The sequence below is a fragment of the Centruroides sculpturatus genome, unplaced genomic scaffold (assembly GCF_000671375.1).
Source record: "Centruroides sculpturatus isolate CEXI.00-Female unplaced genomic scaffold, Cexi_2.0 scaffold31, whole genome shotgun sequence".
Lineage (NCBI taxonomy): Eukaryota > Metazoa > Arthropoda > Arachnida > Scorpiones > Buthidae > Centruroides > Centruroides sculpturatus.
Window position 1 is genome coordinate 462,827 of NW_019384496.1, and position 19,317 is coordinate 482,143.

General features: G+C 33.4%; 1 protein-coding gene across 2 annotated transcripts in view; it reads right to left on the reverse strand.

The window, feature by feature from the left end:
* Positions 1–7,657: 7,657 nt before the first annotated feature.
* The window catches only part of LOC111621942 (endoribonuclease Dicer-like), a 120,866-nt gene continuing 109,206 nt past the window's right edge, over positions 7,658–19,317 (reverse strand). For both annotated transcript variants that reach the window (XM_023364192.1, XM_023364193.1), the window contains exons 11-14: positions 14,252–15,951; positions 14,018–14,183; positions 10,822–10,891; positions 7,658–7,831 (exon numbers count right to left, since the gene is read on the reverse strand). In XM_023364192.1, the coding sequence (XP_023219960.1) occupies positions 7,684–7,831; positions 10,822–10,891; positions 14,018–14,183; positions 14,252–15,951 (2,084 nt within the window). In that variant the 3' untranslated portion in view covers positions 7,658–7,683. The remainder of the gene's footprint in view (positions 7,832–10,821; positions 10,892–14,017; positions 14,184–14,251; positions 15,952–19,317) is intronic.

Here is a 19,317-nt window from a genome sequence, read left to right on the forward strand (position 1 = left end):
GTGGCTTATGCTTTTACCACACTAACTTTGGTGCAAATGCAAAAAAATGCACCCCACCTTGTTCATTCCAAAAATCGGGAAACTAGACAGGCAGCTCCCTGTGGCCATAGAGAGCAAATGCCAAGTCAATAGAATCTTTATAGCCAACCCTTCATCCAAACTTCACTTTCTAGTCGACACAGGAGCAGACGTATCAGTCATACCAAAAAAATTCGCAGCTCAACCTGTCCATCCAGGAAAACTCACCCTTTATGCAGCAAACGGCACTCAAATTTCAACATACGGAACCAGACTACTCACGATAAATTTAAATCTTCGTCGAACCTTTAGCTGGCCCTTTATCATCGCTGATGTTGCTCAACCCATCCTGGGCGTCGATTTTTTGAAACATTTCAACCTATTCGTCGATGTAAAACATAATTGCTTGATTGATGCCACAACTAAGCTTACATCCAAAGGGATGACAACGAAGAAGCTACCAGCCTCCACCAGCATCACAGTCGTGTCTGGTGACTCACCATACCACAAACTTTTGGCCCAGTTCCCTAATATCACTAATCCATCACGATTGGACAAACCAAAACAAAAGGCTCAGGTTTACCACCACATAGAAACGCAGGGTCCACCTGTGTTTAGCAAATCACGTCGTCTACCTCCAGACACTCTTCTTGCCGCTCGCAAAGAGTTTGAGTTCATGATGGCACAGGGAATCATTCAGCCATCAAAGAGTGCATGGGCCAGTCCCTTACACATGGTAAGAAAACCAAATGGAGACTGGCGGCCATGCGGGGACTATCGCCGCTTAAACACAATTACTCACCCTGATAGATAGATACCCTGTGCCACACATACAAGACTGTATGCAATTATTACATGGGAAGACAATATTTTCCACCCTAGATCTAGCAAGAGCCTACCATCAAATACCAGTCAATCCAGCGGACGTACCTAAGACTGCCATAACTACGCCGTTCGGATTATACGAGTATCTATTCATGCCGTTTGGACTGCGAAATGCTGGACAGACCTTTCAACGATTTATCCACCAAGTGCTACGTGGACTTAACTTCTGTGTCCCATATTTTGATGACGTCCTGGTTGCATCTGTAGACAAGGACGAACATCTACAACACCTCCGTCAAGTTTTCACACGACTTCAAGAACACGGACTTACCCTGAACCCATCGAAATGCGTCCTTGGTCAGACCTCAGTACCTTTCCTCGGATGCCTAATCACTCCCGCTGGCATACAACCTTCACCTGAGAAAGTTCAAACCATCAAAAATTTTCCACGGCCATGAATAATTGCCGAACTACAACGTTTCGTGGCAATGTTAAATTTTTACCATCGGTTTCTCCCAAATGCTGCAGCTATCCAAGCACCTCTGTACGATATTTTGAAAGGTAGCAGAAAAAACGACAAACGCACTATCCAGTGGACCGAAGAGATGACAACCGCATTCAACAAGTGCAAATCCGACTTGGAAAAAGCGGCCATGCTTGCATTTCAACCGAGTAATAGCAAACTTTCCTTGATGGTCGACGCATCGGACCTTGCCATTGGATCCGTTCTGCAATGCCATACCGACCAAGGTCCATGTCCGCTTGCCTTCTTCTCTCGCAAGCTGTCCAATGCAGAACGAAAATACAGCACTTATGACAGAGAGCTCCTCGGCATATATTCATCCATCAAACACTTTAGGCATCACCTCGAGGGAAGACATTTCACTATTCTAACTGACCATCGACCACTGACCTTTGCCCTCAATAAAAAATCTACATCCTGTTCTCCTCGACAACTCCGACAACTTGATTTCATCGCGCAATTCAGCACTGACATCAGACATATTCATGGAGCTGACAATACTGTAGCTGACACTCTCTCTCGAATCAACAACATCCAGCTACCTTCTTCCTTAGACTTCACCGCAATAGCACAGGAACAAAACAACGATGAAGAGCTTAAAAAACTACAATCTACCCAACAATCTTCCTTACAGCTACAACCTCTCACTCTCAATTCCAAACTACAAATCATGTGTGATACGTCAAATAATAGGATACGACCATATATTCCGATTAACTTTCGCCGTGAAGTCTTCAATTCCGTTCACAGTCTCTCCCACCCAGGCACTCGTGCAAAGCGTTCCGGAAACTAATTCAGGAACGCTTTGTATGGCCAGCCATGCTCAAGGATACCAATCAATGGTGCAAAACATGCATAACTTGTCAGCAGAATAAAATCAACCGCCACATTCGAAGCCCACTGCAACAGTTTGACCTACCCAAGCAACGATTCGACCACGTATACATGGACATCGTGGGACCACTTCCACCATCAGAAGGATTCGTGTACCTCCTTACATGTGTCGACCGATTCACACGCTGGCCGGAGGCCACACCAATCCCGGACATAACGGCAGAAACGGTAGCCAAAACATTCATATCAACATGGGTAGCTCGATTCGGAGTTCCTTCCATTATAACAACTGACCAGGGGCGACAGTTTCAGTCCCAACTCTTCATATCACTCACTGCCCTCCTTGGAATCAAACGAATCCGCACAACCCCCTATCACCCATCATCAAATGGGCTGGTAGAGCGTTTTCACCGCACACTCAAGCAAGCCCTACGATGCAGTGACAACAACCGCTGGACAGAAAGTCTCCCTACAGTTCTGCTCGGGCTCCATTCCACGTTTAAACCCGACGTCAGGGGCACTTGCTCAGAAATGGTATATGGAACCACTCTACGTTTACCCGCCGACTTCATACAACCAACAGATAATAACTCCCTTGAGCCACCCATCTTTCTTCAGCGCCTCCGCAATATTATGAACAATTTTTCTCCAGTCCAAACGTCCGCACATGACAAAATTATCACCTTTCTATATCCCTCAATAATGGAATGCTCCCACGTATTTGTTAGAAACGATTCTGTGAAAAAACCCCTACAAGCTCCCTACGATGGCCCTTATCAAGTCCTTACACGATCCAATAAACATTTCACCATACTAATAAAAGGCAGAGAAGCTGTCATCAGCATAGATCGACTCAAACCAGCATTCATCGATACAACTGCAAATGATACATCCACTCCACCGGTCAACAACACAAGTAATCCTGTCACACCGACGCAAGCACCAACCACCACGACCCGGTCAGGACGTCACGTCCGATTCAACCCCCGGTACCTCTGATCCCTATATTGTTGTCACTGGGGGGAGCACTGTGGCGCCCATCGGCTACGGGCCGATTCTGACGATAGAGGGCGCAAGAAAAGAAAAACGCGAACTTTGAACTGATCACGCACTTTCCGACCAACAACGACTAGGAACGGACGTGAGAACAAGCGGTCAGCAAAAAACAACTTTGACCTTCGATCGATGTCGGGCTGTAAATATATTGTGTTGTACATAACTGTATATATTCATAAATAAAGAAGGAGATATTAAATTCCAACTGGACTTATTCTCTTCAACATCGAGCGAAATACGAACTCCAAAGGTTGTTACCGAAGTTTGAAACATTACCAACTGTAAATTTTAAATGCTTAGTACTTTTTAATTTCCATGCTATAATGTCACAAAATGACATTGTACTCCTGCTGTACTTACTTACAATTTTTATTTCAACAGTGAGTGGTCCTGTGCTTAGCATTGTGACAGATTTTTTCTGATCATGGGAACAAACCATAAATATTATTCAAAACTAATCAATTTTTAACAAAATTATTTTTCATAATGGAACCTATTCAAAATGTGCCCTGTAACTTAAAAACAAGAACCACCCTGGTGCACAAACATCCTCTTAGATTATTTTCTAACATTCCTGCAAACTTTTTTAATCTAAAAGTGGGTGCTGCTGTCCTCAATAATAGACCACAGAACTTTGTTGTGATGTACTCAAACAGGCATGGAAAAACACACACTGGCATATTCTTACAAATTAATTTAGCCATGATATGAAACCCTACTATACATAGTGCTTTCATGAATAAAGGAAGAAATGACAATCAACTAAGTTTGTCAACTCCTAATTCCAGCTGACCTGATGTTGTAATCAAGAAGAAAAAATCCAGCAATGAGTTGCTTAAATTTCCTGGAAACATTTAAAACTGCATGTAGCACAATCTGTTATACTACAATACTGTTATACTCGAGACACCCCCTAGTGGGCATTCTTTACAAATTTCCATGAGGCACGGTTCTTTCACTTTTTTGTTCCTATCAATATGCTCTACAGCTCTGTTAAAATCCAAATGGTAAGATTTACCCTCAGGAATGAAGAGGTGGCGACCCCCCAAACCATAGACCCCTGTACTAACAATAAAGTCAAAGGAACTATACCCCTACTCACGACCCTTTGAGAGATATAAGCCCCTGAAATAATAAATTCCTATTACAAATATACTGAATTATTTATATTGTTATAGTGACCAAATAATAATTTATTGGCCAAATGAATAATAAAAATTTATATTGTTAATTTAAATAAGAATTAAAATTGTTAATTTGAATGTTTGAAATATGACACACGATAGGGGCGCCTCTAGTGTCCGTTATCAAACGGTTACGGGACGGACACCCATTGAATGGGTTATATATATAGATGGGGAGTTTGTTTTCACGACTCCAGTCAAAAATTTTTTCCAATTGATTGTTTGTAATTGCCTCCAGTTTGTCAATATTTTGATGGGTCACCATTAACAGGAGGTCATCTGCAAAAGCTTGAATAGTGGTATTTTGATTCTCTTCCATTAGGTTTAGTAGATCATCACAGACCAGATTCCAGAGCCCAGGGCCGCTTTGCGAACCCTGAGGGCAAGCTCTATTAGTGTGCCTGGTGATGGTGAAGCTATTTGCATTATATTTAATACTTCTGTTATTCAGGTAGTCCTGTGTAAGATAGAAAATATTTGCAGGGCAATTTGTCTCTCGTAGCCTGTTTAAAATGCTCGGCCACCACAGGTGGTCAAAAGCCTTGTGAAAGTCAATTTTTACTAATAGAGTATGTTTATTATCATTCCAGCCCTCATGTATAACTTNGCACATAGTGCTATATGCAAATTGTCGGATCAGTCGACGAGGTGGCAAAAAAAGACTTTTGAAATTTGTAAGTTTTAGTTTTTTAAAATCTGCAGAGTTTATCTTGTTTATGTGATAAAATGTAGAAAAGGTTTTGTTTTTAACCTGTATAGTTAAAATTGTGATAAAAAATTGATATTGAAAATGTTAAAAAAACCTAAGTGTAGTCTGATTTCTACTGTATGTGCAGTGTCCATGCTGAAATGAGGTATGGTTTACAAAGAATTTATGTGAGTTTTTTGGTTTTTATTTGTGTCCTGTTAAATATTTTTATATATATTTAGTTAGCTGAAGAGGGGCTGATGCCTGAAACGTTGATGTATGAAAAAAACGTTCTAACTAAATAAAAGATTCAACTAGCCCAGTGTTGAGAAAAACATCACTTCATTGTGCCAGTACACAACAAAAATCTATTAATTAAAAAAATTAAACAATTGGAGGTCGTTTTTGATATCAGAAAGTAGCTTTAAATAACTTTACCGAAGTGAAATCCATGCACTACAACTTTAGAACAATTAATTAAATTTGATAAAAAAATCACATTATTAATTAAAAAACAATTAAGTGTTAATCGCGCGTCATTAAAGGTTAATTAAAATCGCGATAAAATTTTTTTGCGCGGGTAAGAACTTTTGAAAAAATTTGGAGACTTAAAAAACATTCCAAAAATTCAAAAAAAATTTTTTTTGTTAAAAGTAGCCTTAATTAATTTAATTTAACCTTTAGTTCTTCGCCCGAGTTAACTCGGGTATGTTACATAGCCTTACATAAAACTCGATTCTTTCGGCCCCCAAAACATTTTTGTTTTTTTTTGTAAACAATGACTCATCGATGTCAAATTTCGCAGAAAGGCGAGACAAAGGAAAATAAAGTTTGAAGCTTTTTCTTCAAAATTAACGCATTTCTTTCGTTTTTTTCAGTTTTAAGTATTTTTTATGTTTAATTACATTAATATCAAAAATTGCTGGGAACTTAAAAGGTGTTAAGGACCGAGTTTTTTGTAACCCTATGTAACTTGCCCGAGATATCTCAGGCTTGGGGCTTAAGGGGTGGAAGCCATTCCTGAAATACAGGGAAAGGTCAGCTGTAGAATATTGGACAATTTTAACAAAAATCGACGATCGATTTTTGTTAAAATTCAGATCATTACATGTTCTTATTTATTGTTCTATTGAATAATCAGTAAATATGATACTGTTTTCTAATGATACATTGCTACACGATCAAGAAAGATCTAGAACAATGGTATTCAAGCATTTTAATAGTGCAACCCCAAGGTAATTTTCCATGAACCCATTTGGGGTCGCAACCCATAGATTGAATACCACTGATCTAGAACATCTTCCAAGAATGAGCATGAGACTATTTTCAAACATCACTACACAAGGTATTTATCGCCATGCAAATCTCCTGTAAACTCTCTCTCTCTCTCACAACCACTTTTGTTTAAAGATCCCTTGAAATTAAGGCCTAACAAACTCTCAATCCATCTCCACCCCGAATCTGATCGCCTGCACACATGGCCACTCGAGTGACCTATGTCAAATCCGAATCAACATGCCATCTTGGCTTCTGTGTCAAACGAGACACAGTGGTGTCAGTCCCGATGAGGCACTGAAGAGGTGCCAACCCTCCAGTCACAAATAGAAACCAATATAAGTACAGTAAAATTAAGTGACAATGAATTTTAACATTTCCAAGTGTGTGATATAGAGCTCCAAGACATGAAAAAGTGGAAAAAATTGAATACTGTTACCAACTGCCTGAGTGATCTTGTTATTTCAGATAAGAGAGCATAATGTAGCATTCTTGAAGGTACTGTCTTAAGCAGACTCAACTGTAGTAGTTTTTTTCTTACTAAATTCTAGGGACAATTTTGGTTAATTGAAAATTTATTTTATTTGATCATCATCTGTCAGAAGATCTCAGAAAATTGTTCCAAAACTAAAGCAACCAATCTCAATTCATTTAAAGCACTTTAAGAAAATTATGCATTCCCAAAATAAACATATTATTCTATTGACCACAGCATAATGGTTATATAAGTGAGGTGGTCACAAATAGAAAGTATAGTAAAATCTTGTCTTAATTTTTCCATGTTTATGTTAGCATTTATAATTGTTATTAATAAAATTTATTATTATTTGATAAATAAAAGAAACAGAGCAGTGTGTTGAAAAATTTTGTCATTTAGTGGCCATTTGGTATTTTTATATTTATAAAGATTAGGAGTTTCTGTTCTCAGTATTCTGTCTTACTTTCTTACTTATTTTATAATTACATTCACAGTGAATTACTAACAGAAATAAAATAATTTTCTTTTTTTTGTAATGTTTGACACAATATATTTTAAACTGTATACATGTAAGTGTCATGCTTTCAATGGTCATTCAGGAAGTATGAGATAAACAATGGTGCATATTGTGAAGATGTTTTTGTGATATATATGCAGTGTGGTTATCCATACTAAATTTTATATATATATATATATATAATTTTTTTGTGTCCTGAAATACAACCTTTATAACAAATTATTCTGAAAAGAAACACCATGATTCACTTTAAATAATAGATTAAAAATTTATTATTGAATACCTTCATAGTATCTTTTTCAGAGAATTTAATGCCATTTTGGCAGCAGCTTTTTTTGCAACAGTTTTGTTTGCACCAAAACCTTCAAACTCAATATTTCCATTAACAGTTACTGTCACTTTAACACTTCCATCATCCATTGGTTTGGGTTTTCTGTAATAAAATACTTTATATTATTCTTATGAACAAATTAATAAAAATAAAATCTACATAAAATACTAACAGATTTAACCAAATAATAATTTATACATTGGGTGATTGGTAATGAACAGTTTGGATAGCAAACACTTTTGTGAAAGATTTTTATGATCGGACAATGAACACTTTACTGAATAAACATAAAAAGAAGAGATACAAAATAATGAATACTGATTGATTTTCCCTTGTCTTCAGGTAACAATTTGAAACCTTTCGCAGAGCGGGAGACATCAACATCGTTGCTCAACCTGATACCGATCAGATAGTATTCCTCTGAATTTTAAAACTCTGCCTTGTAATTCCAGTTTTTTGTTTACCTTTCTGACAAATAATTTTTTATAGTCTTTGCAAGAGTGTCAGACGGGCACTTGTTAAGTTTTGCGTCAGGGTTTATTTACAAAAGGCAAAAGTTTAACTGTCCCATCTAGGGTTTCTCAAATGAGATCCCAGGATCTGGTTGTTTTTTTAACCCGGGAAATCCCACAAATTTCTTAAAAGTTCACTATTTTGTGTTAAGGTTGAGGAAGTTTTGCAAATAGAAAGTATAATTAACTCATAAACTGTCAGAATACATTTGTATTTATTAATTTTAAACCTACTTATTAATTTTTTTAATTTTTCCTTGTTATGGCATATCACAAATGGTCAATAATCAATATGTAGATTATTTGTGGCATGACTCTGAAAATTCTTTACTTGTCAGAACCTGCAATATCTGGCATAATTTTACTTATGTTGCCTTAATTTTTAACCATGCCTGATAGCTTCGATAACTGCATAAAGCCAGGTTGTGCAAATTGGGCAAGGATACAAATGAGTACGAAGTCTGCAAGTATGAAGTTTTTCTTCATAAACCTGATTATTAAAGCCAAACGAATTTCAGAATTATTGGCCATAAGCTTGATGCTGCTATTAAATCAGTCAAGGTAGACAAATCAAGAATACTAGAGAGCGAAAGAAGCACTACAATCTCGAAATCTTCCAGGCTACAAGTGAAAAAACATAACATCTGTCTTCTCTTAAATGCATTAAAGACGATGCCACCCACATCAATTTTGAATCGAAAAGATCATTCTCGGTAGCAGGACTTCTTATTACTAAAATAAGAACCAGATTGAGTGATCAGAATATTGACCATCTTTGCTCTTTAAAATCTTAATACAAAATATTATTGTAAATTTTTGTAACATGCTTTATTTAAAAAACAGAAATTACCTTTTAAGTTAAAAGTTTGATTTAAGTTCATTTTTTAAAAAATTTTCAACTCAATTCAAAGCATTTATTTTTTGTGGTTATTGTATGCAGTTTCCAGCAAACTTTAATAAATTTTTTCTATTTGTGAAAATTTCTATGTAATTCAAAGGTAATTTTTAATATGTATCTTACACAGCATTATTAATATGATTTTGGAGGTTGCAGAGCATATTAAATTACTTTAAAAAATGAAAAATAATTATATCATTTGATTTCATGATATTTTGTATATCTTAAAAATAATTAATTCTGTCCTGGGATCCTGGGACAAGCAAAAGACCGGGAAATGAGAAACCCTAGTCCCATCGGATATTCATTAAGGTTTTAATACCAAATTTCAAATTTCATCTGGGCCTTGCATTTAAATAATTTTTTGTGGGCTAGTTGATTTCTGTTCTCTGAATTTTGGTCAGTGCTTTTCTGAACTTTTTATTTAAAAAAGAAACTGATAATATTATCGAGCCTAAAAAGAGGTGTGTCAAGAACTGTGCTCACCATAGAAACTGAGTAAGAGATAATAGCCAAGGTAGAAAGTGGGCATAAGATGTTTGATGTTGCTAGGCAATATGGCTTGAACAGGTCTACAGTAGGCACAATCTTAGCTATGAAAGATATATCAAGAAGTCTCAAGCTGCTAATGGAATAATGAAAATCACATCTGAGAAATAGAAATAAAGAGCATTTTAGAGCTCATATTGGAACCTGAAACTGATTTGACGACAGAACTCCAAGAACTCTCAAATGAAGAATACCAAGAAACTCAGCGAGATGTGTTTTCTTTTGAAAAAGAGGAAGACAAAAGAGGACCAATGTTGACATCTGCTACTAAAGATCTTTTGAACAATGATCATCCAAGTGGTATCCAAACCAGAATCAGATTAACGGAGTTGGGATCTCTACAATTACAATACTATTAACTAATTCCAAAAAATCCTGAAAGAGAAAAGCAATTGACATTGGACAGATTCTTTAACCCCCACAAACGGAAAAAACATGACTAATAAAGATGCAAGACTACATATATATGTATTTTTACTATTACATATAAATAAACATAGTAAAAAAGTATATAGTTTTTGGGGTCTCCAGAATGAATTAATCAAATTCCCATAAAAACCTATATCAATAATTGTTAACGAACAAAGTCTCGGAATGGATTATGTTCATTAACCCATTGTATAATACTAATAATAAAAAAAAAAGGCAGGCTTATACAACAAAACCTGCATGAGCTGGACTTCCCTAAGGTGAAAACTTAAAAGTCACAGAATTCAGAATTACTGGTATTTCATTCAATTTTTCATTCAAATTAATTGCTATATATGCTATTACTAATTGAAACCATATACTCAGGACAATGGATACCAAATTTGCTTGAAATTTGCCCACTACTTCATTTGACAGAGCTTTGAACATTAGTTTTTAATTATGATCACTCTGTATATTATATAATCCATACAAAATCAGATGTACATAACAAGATTTATGTAGAATTCCAAGAGACCACTAAAAATCCTCAGTACATTATTTTTGTAAAAACTGTAAACTATTGATACTTTATTGGTAGTGTTGATTTTGGCTTGAATGTTTTACAGTAGATCTGATTGGTATTCAATACAGAGTATAGGACCACACTACTAGGAATTTAAATTGCACAAATATTTTAAATATATATATAAACTAGTACTTACGAAAATTTAGTTTTAGGATATAATTCGTATAACTGTCTAACAAATGATTTTGGTATGTTATCACATATATCTGAAAAAGAACATAAATTAATTGAACATTTTAAAATACATCAATAATAGTAAATTTAGTAGCATGTATTAATGAGTTAAATTAATTTATCCAATTTATTATTTAATTTTATTGCATTTAAAACCCCCTTTTCACCTCTGACAACAAGTGTTTGGACAATATTTTAAAACTGCAATATCTTGCATGAAACTCTTAATAGTATTCATGTGCAGTTTTATTATTATTATTATGTTGGGTTTAGTGGGTTACTCGGTTCACACTGGTGGCTGTGTACTATGCCGGACCAGAGTCAAGGCATAGCAACCAAAAACAAAAATTAAATAAGTGTGTCTGTGTCTGTATTCAGGAATTTCCTAACAATGTGGCATGTATTCAATATAGTTGCCTTCTGTAGTGTGATGTATGTATTTCTATTCAATTGTAATGTTCCCAGGCTTTTGTGTAGTGTGATGTATGTACTTCTATTCAATTGTAATGTTCCCAGGCTTTTGTGTAGTGTGTGTGGTATCACACCTGTACAGGAGAGAATGACAGGTACAATAAGCACCCTATCCATCCTCCATAGATGCCTTATTTCCTGGGCGAGTTCTGTGTACTTGCTAATTTTTTCAGTGCATGTGTTTTGTACATTGTGAGTGTTTGGAATGGCTATGTCTATAATGTATTGACAAACACAAAATAAAATCACATGAGTGTGATGTCTGGTCTGTTGTGGTCTTTATCTGTAATTATGGCTCTGTCGTAGTACATGTTGTGTGTGTTGTTTTCCAATACTGTCTGTGGAATATACTTGTAGTATGGTTCGTGGATATCTACCAATTTGTGTTTGTTTGCAAGCTCTTGGTGTATTATATTTGCTACTTGATTGTGTCTATGTAAGTAATCTGTCTGTGCCAAGAGCTTGCAACCGGAAGTGATGTGTTGTATAGTTTCTGGCATGATGTGACATTTTCTGCATGTGTCACTTTACTGAGTTTAGAATCATCACAATGAAAGATCTTAGGCTGAGACATAAACCAACAAAGTTTGTTCCTCATTTTCTCATAGATCAGCAAAAACAAATCCATCTGGAAATCTCATAGAACAAGTTGGAAATGTTTGATACTGGTCCAAGTTGGGCTGACAATGTCATTAGAGAGGTTGCGGCGCAAGTTCAAACGTTACTTATACATTGCAAACAGAAGTACACGGTTTACGTTTTAACCCCAAGAAAAAATCGTTGTGGTGCACGTTCACAACATCATGTGACTCAGTGAACATTGCGCATCAACTAATGGGAAATTTGTTGAAAAAATGGCGGATACATTTGACATTGAGGGTTATCAGCGAAGGTAAATAAACAAATTAAACTACTTTAAAGTATTTATAGGATGTTTAATAACACTAAATAATTATTTTTAATTAGCGTGGTGCCGTACAATCGGATGATAGGACTACCTCATACCTTTGTCGAGGGAAGTAGTGGCTTATGTAAATTCAGAAAATTAATTTTTAGAAAATTTACAAACGTATTAAGCTATCGATGGTAGAAAATGCCTACCTTAAGATAGGCTATTATGAAGACAAATATATGTAAATTCTATAGGCACTTCGCATTGCTCGCTAAAAAATTGAATAATTAAATAATTTCTGGATTAAAATCATCTGTATCTTTACAATATTATTCATAAATGCTTAAATAATCATTATTTTAATAAAATAGGTCATAATTTTAACCCCAAACACAAAAAAATAAAGACGTTTAAACCGATCTTCTACTTGCCAAGCTAGACGTAGCGAACGCCATTATCGACCATCTAGAATTGCCAGATGGCGGCACTCAACCGTCCGCCGTTCATGTTTTGGGCTGAATATGATGGTCGTAACCTCTCTATTATTGGCAGTGAAACTTGAGTGTACAGCTTTGATAGTTAAATAAAGAGAGTGGAGAGAAACAGCCAAAATTCCAACATTAAAATATTGCTAGTGACATTTTTGGATATGAAGGAGATTGTCCATTATGAATTTATTCTTGCCATCATGTTTAATTTAATGTTTTATGGTGTCATTAAATAAACTATATTCTTCACACCAATAATTATATATGAAATAAACAAAACTGTCTTTCAACATCAAAACAATGATGTATTAACTCTATTAACATTAAAGTGCTAATCACTAAAGTGATAATTTACTATTAACTATATTTTCATAGTGATAATAAAAACAAGTACTTTCAACATTGCATAGACGTCTTCCTCAGGTAGATTAATTGAAATACAGTAGAGAGTTGTTTATCCAAATCAATTGGGGTTGTTCAGATAAGTTATTTTTCGGATAACCAATCATGTATGAAAAAAATATTAATCTATCCCATGTTGAAATTTTTCTCCGTTGCGTGTCGTTTTGCGTTGAATTTTCATTGATGTTAAGCCTAACATAAATTTTTAAAAATAATAATCATGACTATTGTATTGTTAAAAATTATTTCTTTATTTTGTACAAACAAAATAAATATATTGAAAAATATAAAAACAAAAAAAATTTTTTGGAAGTTAATCTAGTATAAAAAATGTTCAATTCAGCACAACACAGTCCAACTGGAACACTTTCAATTGATTGGTTTTCGGATAAACAACGCTCTACTGTATATTGAAAATATAGTATACTAATATTTATGTTCAAATTTTGATATTTACAAATTTAATTGTGCTCTTTTAGCAAATCGAATTTTACATTAGTTTTAGTTAGTATTAGTTTTAAATTAAAAAGTTTTAAAACATTCTAATCTTCCTGAGGAAGATGTCTATGTGACATTGAAAGTACTTGTTTTCATTATCACTAAAGTGATAACTGTATTAACATTAAAATTTTACAGTAATTTTTCTAAGCAATTCATCTGAAATGGCATAAAAAATAACAAAAAAAAAAAAAAAAATGGATAATCCAATGTATTGTGAAAAATGCTGGTAAGCTAAGATATTTGTTAGGAAGAAATTGTTATGTTTGTATTTAAATATATTTCACTAATAAAACTATTTTAGTTAATATATTATTTCTTTTCATTTATATTTATTTGAAATGCGAAAACAATGTTTATATTAATTAATAAATTAATAATTTACTAAAATAGTTCCAAAATATTACCAAAACTTGATTTCATCATTGGATAATAAACATCCCACACAGTTTCTAAAGACATTCCACTGTCAATATATATAGCCCCAGCCACTGATTCAAATATATCAGATAAAGGTTTTGGTACTTCAATTTCATATATATCATCCATTTGTTCCGTTTCATTAAGAAAATCCTAAAACATTAATAAAATTTATCAAAAAAGAAATATGAGAAATATTATTATTAAATTACTATGGTTACCTGAATATTTTCACTTTCCATAACTTTTGTTACAAATCTATCAATGACCTTAAAAAGGTTCTCTGAATTACTTTGAAGATATTTATGAAATTTCTGTTTCACAGCCAATACTGCAAAAGTACGATTATTGACAAGAGCTGCACGTAAATCTGTTAAAACACCTGGCATATGTTTTCTTGGATCTTCATACAAATATCGAGTTATTATGTAATCAAGAACCGCATCACCTAAAAATTCTAATCTCTGATAACAATTGTAATTTCTGCCTTTTTCATAATAAGAAGCATGAGTGAGAGCTTCTAATAAATACAATTTTTCTTTAAATGTATATCCAATTTTTTCTTCAAACTTCTTCATTTTCAACTTTTCAAATTCATAATGTTTTGGATGAATAGATAGTTTTCTTTCACCTTCTGTACCATCAATGGTTTCAATTTCCATTGGTAAATAATTTGAATTCAAAGATACACCATCAAATATTTTAAAGTTTAACCATGACATAAATTTTAAAGCTCCATGAAATCCACAATTCAATAGATAGACACCAATTAAAGCCTCTACAGAATCAGCTAAAGATTTATCAGATAAATTCTGATCTGTTATTCCAGTACTGATATTTTTAGTAGTATTCTCTTTCTTTTTAACAGTAAAACAAGGTGGTAACCAATTTCTTTTAAAGTCAAATTTCTGTCCAATGATACATTTTTCTAAATTTTTTGATTTTGATAATTGGTAAAGATTGTAGTTACTAACTATTAAAGCTTTTAATTGTGTCAATTTTCCTTCATCCAAGTTATATTTGAGATATAAGTTTACACTAACTGAATATTTTAAAAATGAATCACCAATAATTTCCAGCCTTTCTAGATTAAAATAATCTTGAGATCGAATTAAAGTAAAAGCAGCCAATATTTCCTCAGGGTTTGGACCACAATAATTACTTAAATCTTCTTGGTAATCCAGATTAATTTTTGATACTTCACATTTTCCAAGTTTGATTTTTTCTGTGCTTATCTGACTGTTTCTGTTATTAACAGCATTTTGTAAATTGGATAAATTTTCAGAACTCTTCTGATGATAATTATTATATTCAAAAGTTGGCCATTTAAAATCAGGTGGAAGTTCAGCCAAACCAATGTTAGCCTCTTTAGCAATTATAAAACGAAACTGATCAGCTTGAATATATGAGCTCAATCGATATAAAACCGAAGGAAGTGTTAAAATCTTTCTGAAAAAAGAATATGATAAAGGTATAATAATGCAAAGTTCAGGAACAAGATTGACAATTGTTTGTTTCTTCAGTTTTTCAATGCTACTTTTTTTCAGTGATTTGCCATATTGATCTGAATATCTAGAGGTTATTTTTGTACAAAATGTATTATTAATATAACCACAAGATAAAAGAAATTGATTTTCATTTTCAATTTCAACACTGTATTTATCATTAAAGTACTGTTTATAGTTCTTATATTCTTTGGATGGAAAACAAGATAATGGTGATTTCTGATGTAAAATTTCATTAACATAAAAAAAATGTTTTCTTCTGGTATCATTATACCAAGTATATATTACAGCATCATCATATGATTTTGAATTTATTACATTTTTATTCCTTTTAATCAATTCTTGTTTTTCTGTATTTACGTGACAACAAACTAGATTTATCAAGTTCCAGTCAATTCCATTAGAATTACATTCATCTGAAAAGACAAGTTAAAATATAATATCAGTACATACAAATATATATAATTTATTTAGAGTTCAGATATATTTGTGTACTCCATAGAAATTCTCTTCATAATGACATGAATTCTCTAAACACAATAAACAAACAAGACTACAGAAAAGATTTTTCTTTTAATAGTGTTGAAAATCATACTTCAGAAAGGAAGAATCTTAATTATTTCTTATTTATATTTATTCTGAATTTATCTTTATTATGTAGTTTTTTAAATGAATGGAATAAAAACAACAAATTTATTTATGACAAAAGCTACACAGGTAATATGAAACTGACATGTGCAATTCATATATCATACATCACATATTAATGATATGACTTATATTATTAGATTAAGCCATTGATCACGTGTCTGTATATCTGTAACAGTATGCCTAGAATGGCCACTAGGGAGTGTCCCTAGCTATTATTTAAATTAACAATAAACTCAGGTTTTTGTATAACAATATTAAAATAACAAAAAATGCAGTTTACTAGGGTATGCCATGAGAATGCACATTAAGAAGGGATTTTTTAAAATTCCCCCATGGGTGAGAGGGTCAAGGATTACCCTGAAGAACTCAGATTCTACTGTACTATTTTAGATGCGGTTTTTGCATTTTTGACTGTGTTTTAGTAGGGTATGCCAAGAGAAATTCAGTATATTANTTTTCTGTGAGGCATTATGCTTTTCTGTGAGGATGAACTAAAGCAGATCATCATCTATCTATATAAATAAAAATGTAATGTTCGTTTGTTCCTACCAATTCCTTTGAAATTTTGACACAATGCTGCATTCGAATGCGCATGTGTTTTATATATTGATATACATGTCAAAATTTCCCGCACTGGGGGGAGATGGACAGGATTAAGGCTTACAGTAAAGAACTCTGCTTCTATTTATACTATTTTAGATGCAGTTTTTTGCGTTTTTGGCTGCATTTTAGTAGGGGTATGCCAAGAGAAATTCAGTATATTATTATTTTTATTTGTAATATAAATTTATTATTTATATCATAGAATGACACCGCTGCTGCTAGAATGCCCTTCCTGTTGGGGTAAACCTAACTCCCCCCCACAAGGAAGGAAATAAATTCTCCGAGGGGGATTCCCCCATAGGAAGGGGAAAAATTTAAAGATAATCTATAAGGACATGGTTCTCCTCCCCGTGGGGAGGGGAATTCTCTCCCATGGGATATGAATTTATTATTTATTATTCTCTCCCATTGATATGAATTTATTATTTATACCATGGAATGACACTGCTGCTGCAAGAACGCCCACTAGGGGGTGGCCTGGGCTACTAGTTCATTATAATTTATACAGCTGAAAAATTATATTGTTTTCTCTGTGTTCTTAACAGAGAAGTAAAGATTTGTTCAGTATATTTGTATCAAGAATTAAAATTATTAGACATTCATGAAGATAAAAAGTGTATAGTGAAGATTTTCTTCTCATACAATTATGTATAAATAATAATATAAATTTGTTATCAGTTCAAATTATGATCATCATTAGATATTTTGATTTTCCTTTAACTGATTATTAATATTANCTTCGGGTCAAACGGACGGTGTACCGGTTTGGCTTACCTTAAACAAAGGCCATTGTCTGATATAGGCACAATATGGCGAACGATCGCCACAACTCAAGTCTTTCTCAAATTGTTCTCCCAATGTCATTCATTCGGCTAATCTGACTTCTAGGCAACATGCCTCATCATTCAACCAAACTCATGACAATATTAGCCATCAATATCAACTGTCAACTTACACTCAATGGCAATGCCAACATTTACACAAAATACTTAATCTGATTATAGAAAAAAAAAAATGTTTGCAATGTTCAGACTATGTAACTTATCAAATTTTGTGAAAATATAAAAAATTCCAGTAATCTGGGATCACCCTGGTCCTTTAGATGTCAAATTAACAAACTTCTATTGTATTTCAAAAACTTTTTAATTTCAAAACTAAAGTTGGGTTTATAAAATGATTCATTGCCAGTCTATTCTGCAAATATATAACTCAGAACAAATTAGCTAAGAAAATATTATATCTATACTAATATTATAAAGAGGTAATGTTTGTATGTATGTTAGTTTGTATGCAGCAGGTAATCTCCGAAACTACTCATCCGATTTCAAAAATTATTTCACCAATATTTAGAATGGAACTTCAGGGTGGACATAGGGTGTATATTATTCCGTTAAACATGGGAGATGGACAGTTCTTTACGGTAAGCCTTATGGGGAAGGCTTACCATAAAGAACTCTGCTTCTATTTATACTATTTTAGATGCGGGTTTTTGCGTTTTTGATTGCGTTTTAATAGGGTACGTCAAGAGAATGTACACTAAGAAAAAATTTTTCCCCACGGGGGAAGTGTTATACATTTATAATAGATACATTTTGAGCCACAATAAGGCGTGGCGGGGTCTGCTAGTTAGATATAAAATTGCTTGTTATATAATATTTTAGGTTACAGGGTGTCCAACAATTTCCATTTTTCCTGAGATTTCCAAGTTTTCCAGGATGAAAACCTGCATTTTTCCCTAACTAACTGAAAACAACCCACTGCATAAATTAAAAACAGTTCACAATTTATTTTATGTTACCAAATAAAACTCACAGTTATAAGACTATTCAATTCCCCTTGAAAAAAAAAAAAAAATCATATTTTGTAATAGTTTGATTAATCAATTTGTGTATTGTTACTTCATGTGCAGAAGATTCTATATCACATACAGGTTCAAAATGACAATTTTATTAAAATAAGGAAATTCAAATTGACACTATCAACCTTATAATGTAAACCAAATACAATTTTTCCAAATTGTGATATTTACTCACTGTGAATTGCATAAAATAATCATACTCTTTATTAGTTATAGAATAAAATAAACCTTTTTGCATTTCTTCCAAATGTGTATTAATGTCCTCAATCTCTATTAGCTTCTGCAAGAATCATAATCTTTTTTTTTTTTTTTAACTCTCACCATTTCTGCAGCCATCAACTTCTCACTCCACTCTTTCTCTTGCCTTATATCTTCCTATTTATGAGCTACCATAGCTTCCGTGCATCTCTGGGTTGCAATTCAAGTTGCATGGATAAACTATTTTGACATATCCAATTTCCCCAATCCATTAGCTGACATGAATACATTGTGTAATTTCCTGTGCTACAAATATCTCTTCTTTTTGGTTTTCCATTAACCATACTTTGTTGGTGGAAAATCCACATTCCATATGAGAATTACCATGGAACATCATTAAAATCATTTTCACAATTCTTTTACTTCATCATAATGACAATCATTTATCCAGTTATTAGCCATGAGTTTCTAA